At 43.0% G+C, this 19,700-nt stretch overlaps 2 protein-coding genes across 4 annotated transcripts; one reads left to right on the forward strand and one right to left on the reverse strand.

The window, feature by feature from the left end:
- Positions 1–323: 323 nt before the first annotated feature.
- Positions 324–9,837, reverse strand: rbbp5 (retinoblastoma binding protein 5). 3 transcript variants are annotated; one of them, XM_080461270.1, is made up of 14 exons: positions 9,710–9,837; positions 9,238–9,263; positions 8,934–9,106; positions 7,983–8,123; positions 7,692–7,854; positions 7,437–7,546; positions 7,112–7,231; positions 6,836–6,989; positions 6,648–6,719; positions 6,421–6,538; positions 5,726–5,795; positions 5,245–5,480; positions 4,873–5,121; positions 324–748 (listed from the first exon to the last, which is right to left on the reverse strand). In XM_080461270.1, the coding sequence occupies exons 1-14, from the start codon at positions 9,726–9,728 to the stop codon at positions 696–698; spliced, it is 1,704 nt and encodes a 567-aa protein (XP_080317396.1). In that variant the 5' UTR covers positions 9,729–9,837; the 3' UTR covers positions 324–695. The 3 variants fall into 3 exon arrangements, with proteins under 3 accessions (XP_080317396.1, XP_080317397.1, XP_080317395.1); XM_080461271.1 differs by having other exon boundaries at positions 343–748; positions 5,044–5,121; XM_080461269.1 differs by lacking the exon at positions 324–748 and having other exon boundaries at positions 4,758–5,121; positions 9,710–9,836.
- A 2,439-nt stretch (positions 9,838–12,276) lies between these two features.
- On the forward strand, positions 12,277–19,332 carry LOC308108186 (transmembrane protein 263). The gene is made up of 3 exons (XM_080460951.1): positions 12,277–12,559; positions 16,322–16,409; positions 17,870–19,332. The coding sequence occupies exons 1-3, from the start codon at positions 12,551–12,553 to the stop codon at positions 18,154–18,156; spliced, it is 384 nt and encodes a 127-aa protein (XP_080317077.1). The 5' UTR covers positions 12,277–12,550; the 3' UTR covers positions 18,157–19,332.
- Positions 19,333–19,700: the final 368 nt, after the last annotated feature.

Below are 19,700 nucleotides of genomic sequence, written 5' to 3' on the forward strand. Positions count from 1 at the left end.
GTAACGGTGTCAGGATCAGTCAACCAGGAAACAGATCCTGGATTTGTTGATCAGGGTCATAGAACCTCAGGTCTCAGAACCTCAGGCCTCAGGCCTCAGAACCTCAGGTCTCAGAACCTCAGGCCTCAGAACCTCAGGTCTCAGAACCTCAGGTCTCAGAACCTCAGGTCTCAGAACCTCGGGTCTCAGAACCTCGGGTCTCAGAGGAGGGACTAACAACAAAAACATAATATTGGACCTTTAATTATTTCTATTTTTTCTTTCCTTCAGTCTAATGCTGGGTGTGTAACAGGTCCAATAGTGGAGCTTTAAAGATCCAGGCTGAAAACACTTCATTTATTTACAAATGTTTTAATACGTATAAAAACAAGAAAAGACAAAAAAACACACACACACACACACACACACACACACACACACACACACACACACACACACACACACACACACACACACACACACACACACACACACACACACACACACACACACACACACACACACACACACACACACACACACACACACACACACACACACACACACACACACACGGTGGTTCTATACAAGATGACTCAGACAGACGGTCCACCTATACAGGAGGAGCGAGTCGTTTCCATGAGACGCTGGGTTGTGGTGGGGACAGGAAGCAGTGTGACGGCGGCGGCGGCGGCGGCTCAGTGTCTCTGGCGGGGTCAGTCCATCCCCCCGATGTCGTGCTGCTTGTAGGACTGAGCCACCAGACCCCCTGCAGGGAAACACAGCAGCTCTGTCACCCTCCAGACGCTGCAGCAGCAGCAGCTCAGCCACACAGTCACATTTTAATCTATCAATACATCCAGTGGAATCGTACAAATACTTCAAGTATTAAGAAGTAAAAATGTGTCAATGGAGCATAATTGAAAGTTAAAGATTAAATTTCAGCAGCGCAAATTATTTATGTTCGTTTTTACATAAATATATGGATTCCTACATTTCTTATATTTATTCAAATACATCAACTTAAGTTAAGCTCCACATTTCTACACGTAATTTCTATATCCATTTCACATTTATACATTTTAATTTCCAATTAATTCTATTTGTTCACTTCTTAACCTTTTTCCATTTGTTTATTCACTTAAAGGTATATTAATTCCACATATATGTACTTATTAATCTATATTTCTACATTTATGTGCAGTTATTTATTTCCTTTCACATTTTTGCCACAAGTAGTGTTTTTCTACATTTAAGTTACTCTCTTAGTTACTCATTTATTAAATAGTTTTCCACATTTCTTACTGAATTACCTCCAGATTCTTTATGCGTCTTGACATTCGTCTATTCTTCTACTCATTCCAACATTCAGTTCTTATTCACTAATTTCTACCTTTAATAATTGTCTTTATAACTTTTTTACATTTGTTTATTTCTGTACGTGTTAATAATCTCAGAATGTGGCGCCACATCGATATGATTGTCTGACGACTCGCCCACGAATGAGATTTCAGAATTTTTTGGAGAAAATAAATCCTGTACAATGAACTTTTACATATTATTTGTAATTGATATATCTAATGTACACTTCCGTTCAAAAGTTTGGGGTCACTTAGAAATGTCCTTATTTTTGAAAGAAAAGCAGTTTTTTTCAATGAAAACTTTAAACTAATCAGAAATACTCTCTATACATTGTTAATGTGGTAAATAAGTCTTCTAGCTGCAGATGTCTGGTTGTTGGTTCAATATCTACAGAGGTGTATAGAGGCTCATTTCCAGCAGCTCCCCCTCCAGTGTTCTAATGCTCCAGTGTTCTAATGCTCCAGTGTTCTAATGCTCCAGTGTTCTAATGCTCCAGTGTTCTAATGCTCCAGTGTTCTAATGCTCCAGTGTCTAATTATCCAGTGTTCTAATTTTCCAGTGTTCTAATGCTCAAGTGTTCTAATGCTAATGCTCCAGTGTTCTAATTTTCCAGTGTTCTAATGCTCAAGTGTTCTAATGCTAATGCTCCAGTGTTCTAATGCTCCAGTGTTCTAATTTTCCAGTGTTCTAATGCTCAAGTGTTCTAATGCTAATGCTCCAGTGTTCTAATTCTCCAGTGTTCTAATGCTCCAGTCTTCTAATGCTCAAGTGTTCTAATGCTAATGCTCCAGTGTTCTAATGCTAATGCTCCAGTGTTCTAATGCTCCAGTGTCTAATTATCCAGTGTTCTAATTTTCCAGTGTTCTAATGCTCAAGTGTTCTAATGCTAATGCTCCAGTGTTCTAATGCTCCAGTCTTCTAATGCTCCAGTGTGTCAGAAGGCTGATGGACGATTAGAAAACCCTTCAACACCTCAACAAATTAAGAGCTGGAAGGCCAAAGTACTGCCATGCTGGGAGTACTGCAAACGGAGGATTCTTTGACCAAAGCAAAGTTTGAAGGAAAAAATTATTATTTCAAATAAATATCATTATTTCTAACCATGTCAATGTCTGGACTCTATTTTCTATTAATTGTACAGCTGGTGTGTAAATAAAAGTGTGACTTTTCATGGAAAACACAAAATTGTCTGGGTGACCCCAAACCTTTGAACGGTAGTGTATATATATATATATATATATATATATATATATAAATAAATTTAGTTTAGTATCATATGGCTTTGTTTCTCTTTGTTTACCATTCTAACCAAATTTAACCAGTGCATGTTAATAAATAGTTAGGAATTACGTTTGATGAAGAGCTCAGTGAGAAGCTGCATAAAAACATCCTGAAGTCAAAATAAGCAAAAAAAAACCTAAAGTACTGGCATAATGAGTAAAATCCGATCAGCGTTCGATCAAAATTCACCAATCCTTTAAATCAATAATGGTGAAATATTCCTCATGGACGAGACGTCCAGGATCGCAGTTTTGTGGACGAGGCACCGACAGGAGACGGACCGAGCAGCGGCGCTGCAGACAAACATGTACGCCACACGTAAAGCCCAAAGGAGCGAGGCGGGAGTGGGAGCAGGAGGGTCAAAGGTCAAGCAGGAAGGAGATGCAGACGAGTCGGCGAGCCTGCGGGGAGACGAGCTGCACCGTCAGGCACGTCGACACTGCGTCTGCCAACCGCAGCCCGGAGCCACGCCGTTCACACCACGGCGCATTAATGAAGCGCGAGGCTGCAGTTAGCAGAGGAAACACCAGGGGGAGACGGTGTCACGAGGGGGCAACATCCACTGTGGGGGAACCAGATCTGATGGGGAGGACTCACTCTGCTGTCGTATCGTCACAAAGGAAATCAAAGTCAAAGCTGAAGGCTTTTGGGATATAAACTGTACGTCTAAAACTTGAGTTCACTTTGATGATCAACGAATGTATATGAATGCAAACGCCAAATTTTGTGTTTTATATATATATATAAATACAGTTGTGCTCATAAGTTTACATACGCTGGGAGAGTTTATGATTTCTTGGCCGTTCTTCAGAGAATATGAACGATAACACAAAGCCTTTCTTCCACTCGTGGTTAATGGTCGGGTGAAGCGGTTTATTGGCAAACAACTGTGTTTATTATAAGTACGCAAATGACCCTGATCAAAAGTTTACATGTATATATATATATATATATTGTATCTATAAGTCTTCTACATTAGATATCTTTCTTAATGTTATATTACATATAATAATACTAACAATTCTTACTGCAGAAAGATAATTCAAAAGGATAATTATTGAATATTGGAGAAGAGGTAGGATTTGTTTACTTCTTTCTGCCCCTTTTCAGGCATGTTAATTAGATATATCAGGTATGTGTGTGTGTGATTGTACAATGTTTGAATGTCACATGCCTGAAATGAATGAATAAAAGTAAATAAATAAAAGGTAAAACTAAAGGTGGTAACCAGACAAATGAAAGGAAACCTGCTGGTTCTTTACATACCTGGAACTAGACTTTGTTTGCTAAACTCTGAGTTGTTTCAGCCTGAAAAGCAGCTGGAATAAACGTTCACATGGTGTTTTATCACATCGAGGTTACAGTTCAGCTCCCAGAGCTGAAGAAGCCTTATTTTGATTCACATGGTGCAAATATCCAGTGAAACATCTTCAAACACGCAATAAATATTTCTCTTTTAAAGGCTCATATTATGTAAAATCCACTTCCTAAAGGTTCTCCAGCAGTACTAATCGTCCCCATACCTGGACTGACGTCCCAGAAGTGAAGACAGTCTTTCCTCTCTGTCCCTGGCTTGTTCCAGGTTTTAAAAAGTGTGTTGCTCCAACCAGCCAATCAGAAATCAAACCCTATATAGTGTCATCGGGGGTTTAGCCAATCCCAATCAAGGTAGGCCCTCCCTTTGACTCCTCCCACAATTAGGCAGCTCTGCTCTGGCACATGGCACCACGAGAGGAAGTACTTCCTCCTCTTCCCAAGATGGGCATGTGTGGGCGGAGCCAGTCCAGCTCACACAGACACAGCAGATTCTGAATGCAGCTCCTATGATCCAATATTCAAATGAGGAAAATCAAGGAGGAGCTAGAAACTTAGAATACTGAAGGTTTCTGGAGCGACCAGACCAGGAGGAGATGAACAGCTGGAGGATAGGAGAAGTTTAAAACTAGATTGCTGTGATGCTCAACAGGATTTCTCATTGTAGAATCAAACAGAGCTGTGGAACCATATCAGATCTAGTTGGTTTTTTTTACACACTGTGAATGTTGAGGCCTCCAGACTGCGGCTGGGCAGCAGGCGGGTCTCTGTCAGTGAGCTGTGCTTGGGGTGGGGGGTGGAAGCAGCACGGGGGGAGGGGCAGGGGGATTGGACACAGGTAGAGCTGGGAGGGTGTCAGTCAGACGAGCAGGGTGGCAGGGCGAACAGAGCTCCCAGGCTCAGCAGCAGCAGCAACAGGGGAGGTGGCATGCTTACCTGGAACCAGGCCTCCCTCTGCCCTGCCCTTCATCCCTCCTCCTCCTCCTCCTCCTCCTGCTCCTCCTACGCCTCCTAGGCCGGAGTTGCCCAGGGCCTCGGGCACCCCGGGGAAGGAGGGCCGTTCGCCCCTGTAAGGCTTGGGCCTGAAGGGGAAGTCTTTGTCTTTACCTTTGGAGCCTTTGGGCCGACCAGCCGTCTTCTTCTTTGACTTGCTGTCTCCCTTCACACCCAGCAGGGGGTGCACCTCTGAGGAGAAGGAGAGGATGGAAACACATTTAGATTAAAACAAAAAATCAGTCCAGGCCGTGTTCGTTTTCAGTCCAGTTCCCTGAAAAATATTCCACTTTTTGCGGGTTCCTTTGCTCTCACCGTCACTCGGCACCCCCTGCAGTTCAATAGTGGTAGTACGAGCCTTCTTCTTGGCCGGGCCTCCTTCAGACGAAGGCTGCCGCTGCTTCTTATCGCCACCTGCTGTTGCCTCCTCGGCGCCTGCAGCCTGGACCGAGGCATCCGGTGGGGGGCCAAAGGGGTTTTCCTCTGGATCTTCCACCTCGGGAGCGATGGGCAGGTACAGCAGGGCCTTGTGGTCCTCCAGCTCCTCGTCACTACAACACACAACATTTGTACTTTCTAATATAGTAATTGATTTGACCTGTTTAGTAAGTGATGTTCTGATTTGACCCTCTAATATCATTTAAAAGTAACCAATGAGGTACCAACACTGGAATAGCAAACAGGATTCAAGGTCCGATGTGTAGTTTAGGAGGTTGTATTCACGTGGCTGCGGTCTAAAATGTGTTCTGACTCTGAGCAGCAAACACTGTTCTCACGCCGTCATTATTGCTCTCACCTGCTGCAAAAAGCAACGATGGGATCAACGGTGGTGACGTCCACCTCCTCGTCCTCGGCTGCGTCTGCACCTACAACAGGAACATGAAAAGAGGAGAAAACCAGTCGGGACACGCAGCAGCTCAAAAAGCAGAAAAACAGGATATCGTCACTTCACAGCCCCCAACTGAGTAAATATCAGCATCAGTTCAAATACACACATATACAGAAAAAATGAAAAACACTCCTATAACAACTATTAAAAAAACATCTTTCACAATGAAGGAGTAAGTCAATCTGCCTTGAATACTGGAAGTGTTTTACACTATTATGGATATATGACGAATTCTAAAATCACAATTGCAGGAAGGTTGGGATCCTGTGTTACATGAAAATGAAAAGAACAGTCATATTTCATTCTTAGTGAAGCTCGTCTGTGGGAGGACGGGTCGTGCTGTTAAAGCCGCTTTGGCCACTAAAAAAATAATAAAGGAGCAAAGCCCTCAGTATTTCTTTTCTGGTAGTTTTGATTCTTCTCTAAATATCAGAAATGGACAAGGAATGGTTGATATTGAAAATGGGAATACCAGATCGTCAGCGGCGACAGGCTAAAATATTATAATTAAGTAAACTGTATTTGTTCAGAAGAGGATTTTATGAAATGAAGTCCAGCACAGATTTGTGTGATCCAGAAGAGAATATGACCATCTTATTAACCTGTTTGTTCAGGTTCACTCTTGTCTTCATCTTCAATGTCAAACTCAGACTCCCGTTCCTCGTACTCCACGTTCTCATCAAGCTCTTTGAAGTCTGGAGCAAAAGCGCTCCAGTTTTCCTGCAGACAAAGCAAACGCTCACTGAGTGACCACACCATGGACCCAGAAGCCAAATACATTCACCGAAACATGAGACGCCCTGAGCGTTTACCTTCAGCGTGAACTTACCACTTGGTTCTGAGCCCAGATAGAAACCACTCCGCTGGAAATGGAGGCGATGATCGGACGGACAGGATGCCACTTGAAAGAGGTCAAACAAAGCATTTTCAACTCAACTAAATCAGACACGTACGGGTTTGTCAATGGGAAAGACTGAAGGTGAAAACAGATCAGAACTTGAATTTAAGCATCCTTACAGCGACATCCAGCAGCAGCTCTCCTCTGGTTCCATGCAGGATCTTCACCAGGTTGCCGATGCTTTTCTCCCAGATGTAGAGGGCGTGCTGCCTGGCTGAACCGGCCACAATGTACTCGCCGTCCCCAGAGAAGCAGCAGCGCTTCCAAGGAGTCCTGACCACAGAAAAACACAGCATGACGACAGCAACTCAATATTATAGTCCTCGAGCATCCGTCTGCTCTGACCAAAAGCACACCCAGAACGTGGAATCAGGTGAGATTGTGTGCTGACGTACCTGTTGACCAGGTCCTGTAGTTTCTGCATTGGCTCCGGCTCACCGTCCCGACCACAGGTCAGAATCTCTCTGCCATCGTACACCCTGATGATCCGATCTGCCGTGTTGATGAGGAAGCAGCTGTGTAAAAACAAGGCCGGTGGAAAGACGGGGGCGAGGAGAATTAGTGAAATCATGAACTGCAACTGAAAGTTTGAGACATTTTGTGTAAAAGTTTTGCATGAAATTCTGTGACAGACAAATGGCTAAACCTTAAAACTACAAAACAAGTGTTTTGTTATGCCGTCCACATTTTGCTCAGGTGTAAACACACACGATTGCTGACCTGCCCTTGCGTGCGAATTCGATGGATTTGATGGCAGTGGTGTTGCTGGTACCGGTCGTCACTCTGAAAGAAGCCACCAGCTCCTGAGTATTTGTGTTTAACACCAAAATCTGCAACAAGAAATGAATGGAGAGGTGACGGTGAAGAAGCATACAAGTTATTTCAGTGTAAAATACAAAGAGAGTAAAATTATTAACATTTGAATTGGACCCTGTAGGTTTCTCTAATGAAATGTAGATCAGTGGCGAGTCTGACCTTTCCTTTGGCATTGCCGGTGTAGATGTACTCGCCCCGCCTGTCAAACGCTGCCACCACATTCAAATCTGAATCATCATCCACGGGCAAAACCACATGCTTGGAGTCTGACAGCGTGAGGAGGACTGGGGCTGACTTCATGGGACACACCAGCACCTTGTCCCTACAACACACACACCACTTAGAAATGTATTTGACACAACTCAAACTGCAGCCTTGAGACGCTGCTGCTGTTCAACGTTGACCAACAGCATCGACTCTCTCCTCTCAGGTACAGGCTTGGGGGCTCACATGTCTCTGGGATGGCACTGCAGCTTCAGGATGGGCGAGGGGAAGCGGAATCTCTGGTCACAGTCTCCCGTCAGGACGTCCCACTGCGAGACAATGTTGTCTGTGGAGGCGCTCACCAGCTTGTGACCGTCTCGACTCCAGCTGCGCACACAACATAAATTACAACACCGATGTGATGTGTGCCACATTTAAAACTCTTCATTTAGTCACAGAACAGAAGGGTTATACTTCAGCTTATGTTTGTTGTTCCCCCTGACAACAACAACATGATCACAAAACACTGATTTCACCACCAGCTTGATTTATGGAATATTCATCAACAACAAAATGTAATTTCTTGATTCTTTCAGTTGTATGATATTGGATGAGACAAGCTGTAGGAATTAACATAATTTGGATAAATTTAAACAAATTAAAGAACAGAAGACGTCTGTTCTTTTGGGTGTACCCCCCTCAACAAAGAGATTCTGCAGCTTTTCACAGTTCAGAGGTTTCAGGGGAAAAAAAGAATCATTACTAATATTAACAAGACTAGATTTCATTTGGTCTAAAGCAGGAGTAGCCAATGTGGGGCTCTTGGGCACCGAGTAGAATGTTTTGAGTAGCAGGCCGGTCGGCCTTGTTTAAAGAAAATCAAAGAACATGATTTGAAAAGGGAACAGACTTCCTGAAAATCCTACTACAGTGATAATTTCCCCACAAATATAAAACGTATAGAATTGGACAAGCTTCTATGAATGCGCTCATTCAGTCAAAACCTCCAAGGGAAGTATTTACTAAACAATCAAGAATGTGTTCACTGACTTTCAAGTAATTATTCAGGGAGTTAGAGAGAAGAAGCCCCTTGTTCCACTCAGTCCCCTTGAAGAAACTGGCGGTTTTAAGAAGAGCCCTGGTCTAAGTGATGCAGCAAGGCAGCAGTGACGACATGCACTACATGTTGTATCTCACCATAAAGAGCAGACCGGGTGAATGTGTGCACTGATGATTTTGGCGATCCCCCGTGTGAGGAAGTCCCAGATGACGATACGGCCATCGTTGCAGCCAACAGCCAGCAAGGTCCCCCAGCGGTTGAAGGTGCAGGTGAGGGCCATGCTGATACAGTCCAGGGTGCCATCTGCCTCCTGACAACAAAAACACACGTCATGGAATTACAACTAGAAAGAAATAAACATTGTTTTCGCACTGTGTGTGTGTGTAAAAGTGTAAAGATGATTTCCAGTAATCATGAACATATTATAAACAGGAGGCTTACCTCTGGGTAGTTCTGCCCAAATGATTCTGGGAAGAAGAACAAAAAAATTGCTCTTGTCATTACATTTCAATATATTATCATACAGTGTAGTATATATACACTATATTGACAAATAATATGAATGAGAACCAGGCAGTGTTTTTAATCCCAAAATCTTAATTATAAACGACATTTAAACATCAGAGGACGACAGCCTGCGAACCACGAGCATCTTGTTTCATTCAATTGAATCAATTAAAAAGCATTTAGTTATGAATATTCGACTGCCCTGTTATTAAAATCCACATCAACATCAATCGTTTAAAGAACTTCAAACCTGGAAAAGCATTGCTTTTGTTTATTTTGATTTTAAATCGTAGCGGCTTCGGTTAGCATGCTAGGCTAGCTGATGATGCTAACCACAATAAGTAATGCATCGTTTAAAGGTGCAATGAGGTACACAAAAAACAAATGAACACGTTATGTTAGTTACCTAGTAGTTCCAGATTCATTTTGAGACGTATGAAGTTACAAAGTCCACTGAAACACTCGATTGTTTAATAAAGTTCACTCGTATTTACTTCTGCTGCGACAGCCGTAGACTGGCGCCGAGCCTCCAGTAAGGACCCCAAACAAGGAGGCCAACGATATGCCTGAACCAAATTACAGCGCTGGATATGCCTGCCTTAAAAAAACATAAAAAACATTTGTTATTTCTTGAGTTGAATAATTAACCTGATGATATTGATCAACTTGTTAAACTAAAAACTTGTAGAACACATATAGCCTATGCCTTAATGAGCTGTATTTTTATTTATTTATCTAACTCAGATAAAAGTGAATTTGGCCCAAAACAGCTGAGAGAGAAATTATTTACACATATAGTAACACTCGACGGTATTACTTTGACCTCCAGTACCACTGAGTTACTTCGGACCAGGACTTATCCTTCAACCATCAAACAATTCTGCAGGACCACCTTTTTTAACCTGTGTAATGTCCCTAAAATCAGCAGTGTGTTGGCTCAGAGTGATGCTGAGAAATTAATCCAAGCATTTGTTACTTCTAGATTGTAACTCCTATTATCAGGGTGTCACAATAACTGCTTAAGACATCTTCAACCGATTCAAAATGCTGCAGCGAGAGTTCTGACAGGAACCAGCAGGAGAAATCACATCCCTCCAATAATAGCTTCTCTTCATTGGCAGCAAACAAATACAATTGAATTGAAATTACAAGTGACTTGTAATTTGCATTGGAACCAATCTGCTATTTGTATTTTTGCCCTAAAGCTGGTAGCCAGAAAAGTCTTCTTGAAATTTTTTTTAGTAAATATAATAACATATCTTAAAAACAATCTTTAGAATTGAGATTGTATGAGGGTTTACAGATTTAAACTTGTACATTTCTGTTCTTTACTCACAAAAGGAAGTTTGGAGCAAACATCTTTTGACCTTTGACTCTTATCTATACTATCTTTAACTTTATGGCTTCAGTCTATATGTGAGTGAGTCTATATGTGATCATGAAACAGCATGTTCCCATGTTATGCGGGTTTAACTTTGTGTTTTTAACTGAATATGTATCAAATATCAGCCTCGTGATCCACATCAACCCTCATGAAAAGGTCATCCACAGGCATAATGTATATATACACGTGGATGTGTGAACACAGGCAGGTAGGACAGGATCTGGAGCTGTAACCGCCCCCAACACACTTCCTGCTTTCACAATAAATGGCTCCTTTGACATACAGGTTAAAAAAAACAAAATAAAAAAAAAAACGGTTTAATGATGCAAACATTTCCCCTGAAGTCACAAATGACAAGAGACAATGAGACACCATTTACCACCAGTTCTGCTTCAACAGAGCTCCACTGTCTGTGACAGTGAAGCCTCTACTACCTCCAGGCCCAGTATGTGAACTTTCCAGACTTCAACACTTGTTCTCTGTAGTTACAGTCTTCGCTCATGGTTCGGACTCTGCTGTAAGGATTTAAGAATACTGTAGGAATTTCCAAAGACACTTCAGAAGGGTTGCAGAGATTATTTCAGACAGTATGAAGTCGAATATTCAGGAAAATGAAGTAGAATGTTAACCGTAGCCAAAAATAAAAAGTGGACAGCCCAGATGTATAGAGCAGGATACAAGCTGAGAAGAACCAACCTTTACAATTACACAATAGAAGAAAGATAAAACTGAATTTCCATCCTGAAAAAGAAAAAACTAACCTTCTATTTTAACTTCTGTTCTATTTATTCTGTGTTCTATTCTGCATGGAGCTATCTATATTCTCCTGTAAGTAGTTCTATTCTATTCTATTCTATTCTATTCTGTGATCAAACATAGTACAAATCATTGCATACACATACAAAGGAGAATAGTATACAGATTAATCTTCTTTCTGCTCCCTTTCGTTCAAGAATTTGCAAATTTTCATTCTGTATTCTATTGAATTGTTTGTTTTCCTTTTATTAATTAATTAATTTATTTATTTATTTATTTATTTATTTATTTATTTATTTATTTAGTTTGTTGGTGTTTATTTATTTATTTATTTTACAATGGATGAAATAAACAAACTAAACGATCGATCGGTCCTTGGATGATTACAAATATCCCCTGAAAATTTCACCCAATTCTGGTGTGTAATTTTAGTAAAATACACACACACACACAGACACACACACACACACACACACACACACACACACACACACACATACATACATACATACATAAATAAATGCACAGAGACAAAAACATAATCTTCTCCCAACATTCGTTGGGCGACGGTAACTAAACTAAACTAATCTAAACTAAACTAAACTAAACTTGATTTGGCAAAGAAATAAAAATAAAAATAGCATAAGAGAAAAAGATGGAAGCCACATCTCGTGGTTTGAAAGATATTTAACATGTTTTACAGTCATCATCCAATGGCCTCCGCATCGCTCACGTTTGGAAGGTGTGTGCATTTATTCTGAAGTTCTCTGCCGGATGTCCAGTGCGTCGTTGTGCATAAAGTGACTGTGTGTTGGTGTGTGCGTGTGTTTGGTGCGTCGCAGGCGCCACGTCGGCAGAAGCAGCAGCAGGAGAGCAGGAGAGCAGCGCGAGGAGAAGAAGAAGAAGAAGTTCTTCTAAAGCTGCACACTGATGCGTTAAAGTAAAAATAATAAGAACCTTGAAGAGAAAGAAAGAAAAGAAGCGAGGATCCGAGCCGCTGCTGCTTCCGGACACGAACCGACACGAAGGTTTCCAATCCAGCAGTTTTCCTCCGAAGCTGAAGAAACCGAGTGAAGTTTGTCTTCCAGGTGTTTTATCACAGCAACAATGGTGAAGGTAAGGACGTCTTTATTCACCGTGTTTCCAGCAGATGAACGTGTCTGATGATGTGGGAGTCAGAACTCTCAACTGGAGGCTTCTCTTTCTGGATTAAAGGGTCCCCCCCCCCCCCCCCCCCAGAACAGGTTTCAATTGATTAATTGATTAATTGATCCCAGCTTCAGTCTGATCCATCAGTGCCACACGTTAGACTCATTTCTCATCCCAATCCCGGTGATCATGATCACCCGAGGCTTTAAACTTCAGGAGAAATGGTTTTAAAAAGGTTTAAATGTGGCGTGGAGATGCTTTATAAGATGATTAAACATGTGCAGGCTGTTAGAGGAGGTCAGCTGTTGGTGTGGAGAAGTTGAGCTGTAGTTTTCACCACGTCGCAGGAAAAGGAGGAGGTTCAATGTTCAGCTGAGGCACTTTAACATGCTGCTGCTTATTTAATCCTGCTGGATTCTAAGATTGTTCCTAAAACACATTTAATAAATAAACTATGGCAACATTATTTAAAGCCCTCAAAGATGGCTCACCTTCCCTTTTACCACCCTACAGTCACTTTAAAGATTTCTTCAAACCTATAGTCCATATTAATGTAAAGAAAAACATTAAATGTAGATTAAATGCCCCATTCTGCTGCTGTCACATCACAGGTGTCCAAGGAAGAGAGGTTATTATCTACAAGTGCTCCTGTCATCTTTAGATTAATTTTTCTTCTGCACTGGATTATGTAAGTGATCATGTTTGGTAACTTTTGCCTTTTCGTTCCTGTAATCTGAAAACTGATAAAGTGGAGATTGAGATAGATGCCGCTTGTGCACGATTCAGGAAATTAGAACCACTGCAGCTTCACTCTGATGATGGTGATCTGAACATATGGTGAAATACATTGTGCACAGAAAAACCACTGCGAATTGTTTATTGTCAAATATAAGCCCAAAGCAATTAAACTAGTATTTATACCACCAGTTTCTTTGCAGTCGTCACAAAACTGTAGATGAATGTGCATCAGAAGCTTTTCCTCCATTTACAGATGTGAGACATTCACTTCTATTCAAATAGAATCTCCACTAAAGTAAAACACAAACCTGAGCAATGGAAGTAAATAACTACAGAGCCTGAGTGTGAAACGCCCCCGTGCTTCTGTTTCATCAAGGAGTGTTCAATTAACCAGATTATATCAAAATAATAAATCCCACGTGTGTTAATCCCTTCATATCTCCAGTGTCTGTGGTAGAATTACATGTTGAAGCATGACGCTGACCCAGATTCCAGCACTGTAATTATCACCATTAGGAATCTGTCAGAACACACAGAAGAAAATCTGAAGGGAAACTGTCCGACACCTGAAATCCAGCTTCTGACACGCGGAGGACTGAGGCTCCAGCGTTTGGGTCTGGACTCCTTCCATCTGACGGGATTCTGCTCGGGCACTTTAACGTCCAGGTTGTGATTATGAGAACTTTCTCAGACTGCAGTGAATGTAACACGAGTGAATCCTGAGACGAAGCCGGAGTAATGACGGGAGCAGCTCGGGGGAAAATGTGGTTTTGTTCAAACTAAATAATGTAGAAGTAAAGAACCAAATACCCTGATTTCCTGTAACTCCAAAGCCGTTGCTGTGTTAGACACAGACCCGGCAGGTTTGTGCTGCAGTCGTGTGCTCGTACTAATCCAGTAAAGGGTTAACTCGGTCACAAACACACAAGTTGGCCGCCAACTAAAGTAAAATGATCGTGCAAGAGTCACATTAAAGTTAAACCAAAGGAAATCCTTCGGTTCTCATGATGGAGTTGAAGCCGTCGCTGACCCTGGACCACTTTTCGACACTCGGATTTAAAACCTACCGAGTCGTTTTTTAACCTCAAACACATTTTTGTGTCCCGTTTTTCCCCCCGACACCGTTTCAAGGGAAAACAATTTTGTGTTTCCGTGGCAACTTTTTGAAAACTTGGATCAAATTGCATCGATTTACCTGCTGAACAGGATGTAGTGAGCATGCCGGGCCACGGGGTGGCGCTGTTGGTTGGAAACCGGGCCTGAGACGTTGAGGGAGAATGTGTGGACTCCACACACGGTGAAAGAATAACTTCCTTAACAAAAAGCTAAAATTGTGTCTGTCGTCCATCAGACTGGGTCAGTGACACTAGAATGTGGGCGGAGCTAAAGAGGAAGAACCTCCGACTCAAACGGACTTTTCCTTTTAGAATAATCGGTTCCAAACAAATGTTATGGACTCACCAGGGATGGAGCTACATCACATTTTAACAGTAAAGCGTTAAATATCTTCATTTCCACTGTCGAGTCAAACTTAAAGAAACCAAAACAAACCTGGATCCTACATTTCCCAGAATGCAACTGGAGGTATTCAGGTTATCTGGCAGCTTGTTCACAAAAAGCTTGTGGGATGTTTCTATCAACTGAATTGAATTAGATGATAAAATCTGTGACACGTTAAAGTTCTGGATGTTTGAAATGTTGACTTATGGAGGCTACTTTTATTCTGAAATGCTAAATACACAAAAACAAAAAAAATTACTTAAACATTCACAAGTTTAACTCTCCACATCATGACATAGAGGTTTTTAATGAATAGTTGTTTTTTCAAATGGATAAATGGATAAAAGTTAAAAAATGTTTTCAGGATTTTTAAAAAGTGTCTGTCGGCTGTTTATCTGTTCTGAACACGTGTTCACTGTGTTCACTGTGTTCACTGTTGTTTAGATATAAAAGCAGCCGATCTCCGGGTCTAAACAGATCAGTGACGCATTTCAGCAACAAAACCCTCCTTTAATAAAACCCGGCGGTCGTTTCCACCAGGGAACCACAAACACAGAAATCCTGGATAAATTCAAGGCTGCAGAACCTGGAAGTTTGTAAAATTAGGTTCTGAATCCCGGTCATGTAGTTCCACCTCATTGCTGAGGGTCCACGCGCTGCTGAGTCAACGTCTTGAACAAGTTTTGCCGAGACGCATTTCTTCATCTTAGCCTGGTTCCCCCTGGTGGTGACCTGTGGTATTGCAACCAAATTGAAACACAAAACCTTTAACCCCTCCAAAGTAACCATGACGATAGAAACATTGATGAACCTGTCAACCGCTCCTTTGAGCTCCAAGAAGAAGTTGTGAACTCAAACTTTCAGCTGATTACTGAAACGGTTCCAGTTGAACTTGAAGTGTTTCGTCTCACGATGAACCGTTTTAACTCCAGTTGGTCACTGAGATCTCAGACTGGCCGTTATCAGTTGTAATTTGACACCAGCTTCCTGGTCAAATCAACTCGTAGCAAACGAGGTCCAAACCTTTTTTAACCTTTTTATCAAAAAAACCTTTAGAAACTTGTTTTTTTCATTATTTGTGACTGAATGTTGATTAAAAACCTCCGACTTTGTGACGTAATGATAAAAATAGAGAAAATATTTTGTAATGCTATTTTTTTCATTTTTCCCATTTTTATCTTTAATCTGTAATTTATCTGAATGTTTTCCTGTTGACGTGTTTGTCATTCGTAGTACTTTTCGGTTCTTGTTTAGCAGCTCATCATTTCAACAAATGAAACGTATTTAATTCACCATTTATCCAACGAGTGTTTATCTTTAGCGACGTTTGTTTTCTTTTGAATAAAGAATTAAATGGTACTGTCTCATGTTCTCTGTAGAATAAAGCCAAATTGAGCCGTTTCATTTAAGAGGTTATAGAAGCGTTGTGTAAAAAGGTCCGGCGGCTCCGAGTGACGACGGTCTGTTTTTTTCTCTTCTGGTTTATTTCAGAACGTCAACAGTGTGAACGTGGAGCCTCAGCCTGGGACCAGTGTGGCCTCGGGTGAAGCTGAACCCGCCGGCACCCAGCCCTCGGAGGGTAAGCCCCAGGTGCCCCCCCCCCCCCCCCCCCTCCCCCGGGGCCTTTAGACGCTGGAACATCAGCCGGGGAATATGGTGCAATCGTGTTGCCTGCTGCTATTTTAGCGACCGTTGCGTCTGTCCGGGGAGATTTTAGTGTTTGTGACAGCGGCTGCAGCACCAACCTGCTATTTGTGTCCCGATCCGAGGAAACGCTGATCACTGTGGTCTGGGAGCGAAGCCGTTTTCACTCGGGGAGTCAGACGAGAATCACTCCTGGACGGTTTGAGGACGAGTTCTGGTGCTGCTATGTGAACACACTCTACGTTCACCGTGTGGACCCGCTGGTACTGCTATGTGAACACACTCTACGTTCACCGTGTGGACCCGCTGGTACTGCTATGTGAACACCCTCTACGTTCACCGTGTGGACCCGCTGGTACTGCTATGTGAACACCCTCTACGTTCACCGTGTGGACCCGCTGGTACTGCTATGTGAACACCCTCTACGTTCACCGTGTGGACCCGCTGGTACTGCTATGTGAACACCCTCTACGTTCACCGTGTGGACCCGCTGGTACTGCTATGTGAACACACTCTACGTTCACCGTGTGGACCCGCTGGTACTGCTATGTGAACACCCTCTACGTTCACCGTGTGGACCCGCTGGTACTGCGGAAGTCAGTGTTGCAGTACCACCGGGAGTCGTGGGGGCAGCGTTGAGCCTGAACACGAATAACAAAAAATGGTAGTTTTTAAAGAAATGCCCGTTTAAAAAAAAAATAATAATAAAAAATGTGCATAACTATTCCAGTGGCGTCGGGGAGCACGTAGACAAGACACATCAAATAGTGTAAAGTTCAGGAATAGTGAGCTCTGACTTGTTAACAAGTCGACGAACCCTATACACACACACACACTATATGACAATATTAATAAAGGAAATAAATTCAGCAAACCGTTACGCCAAAACCTGCAAAACCTGTCCCACTGAAGGTGGATGTGATTTGGGTGGAGCTGGAGGCCAGAAGGCACATTTAATCCTCCAGAGAATTCTGAAATTATTTTCTCTGGATTTATAATTCGGCAAACCGCTTCTGCAAAAGTCTCCAAACTAATGTACCAGTCAAAGTGAGTGGGGGGGGGGGGGGGGCACTAGTCAAAGTGGGGGGGGGGGGGGGGGGGGCACTAGTCATTAGTGACCAAACAATGAGACTCTGATAGTCTCTCCTATATGATTAATGGAAATTAAAAGTTTAACTAATTACATTAAAACTCCACTGTGGTGGAGTAAAAACTGTCTGTGTGAGTTTTCCTCCCCTGGAGCCATGAAGTTCTGATTCCACGACGTTTTCAGGTGGAAACAGAACCTTGGTTGTATTTCGGGTTCTGGTCGCACCGCGGTGCGCGGCGCCTCTGGAAACTTCAGTTTGAAAGGTTTTTTTGTTTTTACATCTTTGTGTTCTGATTTCTTGACAGAATGTGGGAAAGACCACGTGGAGGCGCCGCCCGGCATGATGTGGCGGGTGACCGGCGGCCTCTTCAACGTCACCAAGGGCGTGGTCGGCGCGGCGGTGGGCGGAGCCGCCTGGGTGGGCAGCAAGAGCTTTGAGATCACCAAGTCGGCCGTGACCACGGTGCCCTCCATGGGGGTGGGGCTAATGAAGGGGGGCGTGGCCGCCGTGGCCGGAGGCGTCTCCACCGTGGGCTCGACGGTGGCCAGCAAGGTCCCGTTCACGTCCAAGAGGAAAGACAAGGCCGAGTGAGGACGAAGATGATGATGATGATGATGATGATGATGATGATGGTGGACGAGCCCCGCCCTGAGCCAAGAGAGGCTGTCAGCTACACAAAGTGCCTTCCTCAGCCCTGAACACCGTCGCCTCGTCGCCTCGTCGATCTAGACTTTGATCAAAAGCTGAACCTGAACTTTCCTCCCAGAATTCCCATCAAGCCTCCGAGATCCGGCCGTCCTCCGTCAGCGCCGCGTCTCCCGGCAGGGCTGGACTTCACAACCAATCTCTTTTATCCGTTTACAATCCAGACTGAAGCTGCTGCGCCGCCGCTCCTCCTGCTCTTCGCTCTGCAGACATTTGGTGAAAAGTTCTCGGCTCTGAATGCTGACTTTTAGTCTCGTCATTTGAAATGGTATTGAAGTGACGTGTGTGTGTGTGTGTGTGTGTGTGTGTGTGTGTGTGTGTGTGTGTGTGTGTGTGTGTGTGTGTGTGTGTGTGTGTGTGTGTGTGTGTGTGTGTGTGTGTGTGTGTGTGTGTGTGTGTGTGTGTGTGTGTGTGTGTGTGTGTGTGTGTGTGTGTGTGTGTGTGTGTGTGTGTGTGTGTGTGTGTGTGTGTGTGTGTGTGTGTGTGTGTGTGTGTGTGTGTGTGTGTGTGTGTGTGTGTGTGTGTGTGTGTGTGTGTGTGTGTGTGTGTGTGTGTGTGTGTGTGTGTGTGTGTGTGTGTGTGTGTGTGTGTGTGTGTGTGTGTGTGTGTGTGTGTGTGTGTGTGTGTGTGTGTGTGTGTGTCTGTGTTTTGAAATTTTAAATACTTCAGCATTGAGTTGTGAGGAGTCCGCCGCTCTCTCCACTCTGGAGCCTCTTGGCGTCTGACCTGCTTTGCTCTGTGGAGGTGCTTGAAGCGCCGTTTCCTCCCGACATTAAGAAGACTCTGAGTTCCTCACAAAGCTTCAGTCTGAAGTCCTGAGGAGAACTCTCTGCAGCCTGCGGTTCCCTGGTGTGACACTCAAAGTGCTTCTTGGTTAGTAAAAGTGTAAAAGTCCCTCTGACGGGACGAGGCTGAGCTGCGGAGCCGGGGGACATTCCTAAAGGGTTTATATGCAAACTCAGCATTTCAATGCAACATTACAACGGTCGCTGAGGGACAAACTTTGTGAACGTCTTCTTTGTGCTGTTTTTCTCAATATATCAATAAAGTAGTTTGTAAAGTAAAACATCCAGCGCCATGACTGAATCTGTTCTGCAAAGAAAATGTTTGACACTATTATCATTTCTAATTAAAGTTGTATAGGCCACAACGTTTCTCTTAAGTTGTAAAGGTTTGTTCTCCACAGGGTTCTGTAGTCGGAACCACACTCTGTTTACATGTTTCCTGTAGGAAATATAAGGAAGCACTACTTTATTATATTCAGATGAAACACGATGTTTGTTTCTTATTAAACCAACGAATTCATCAAACTGATGAATTAAATCATAATGAGACTAAAATCTTCTTCTTGATGTCAAATGTGGGTTTTTTTGTCCCAGAAACTTTTTTTAGTGGCAAAAACTGAACATGTAGTCCTGCTGAATACTGTT

Source organism: Lipophrys pholis (genome assembly GCF_963383615.2).
Source record: "Lipophrys pholis genome assembly, chromosome: 4".
NCBI classification, from domain to species: domain Eukaryota; kingdom Metazoa; phylum Chordata; class Actinopteri; order Blenniiformes; family Blenniidae; genus Lipophrys; species Lipophrys pholis.

Bases quoted from the DNA above. Each gene is read 5' to 3' on its own strand.
- rbbp5 (XM_080461269.1), bottom strand. The intron at 8,124-8,933 runs GTGAGATACAAC...TTGTGTGCGCAG, and splicing joins CACCCGGTCTGCTCTTTATG to CTGGAGTCGAGACGGTCACA. The intron at 7,547-7,691 runs GTCAGACTCGCC...TTCTTGTTGCAG, and splicing joins CCGGCAATGCCAAAGGAAAG to ATTTTGGTGTTAAACACAAA.
- LOC308108186 (XM_080460951.1), top strand. The intron at 16,410-17,869 runs GTAAGCCCCAGG...ATTTCTTGACAG, and splicing joins CGGCACCCAGCCCTCGGAGG to AATGTGGGAAAGACCACGTG.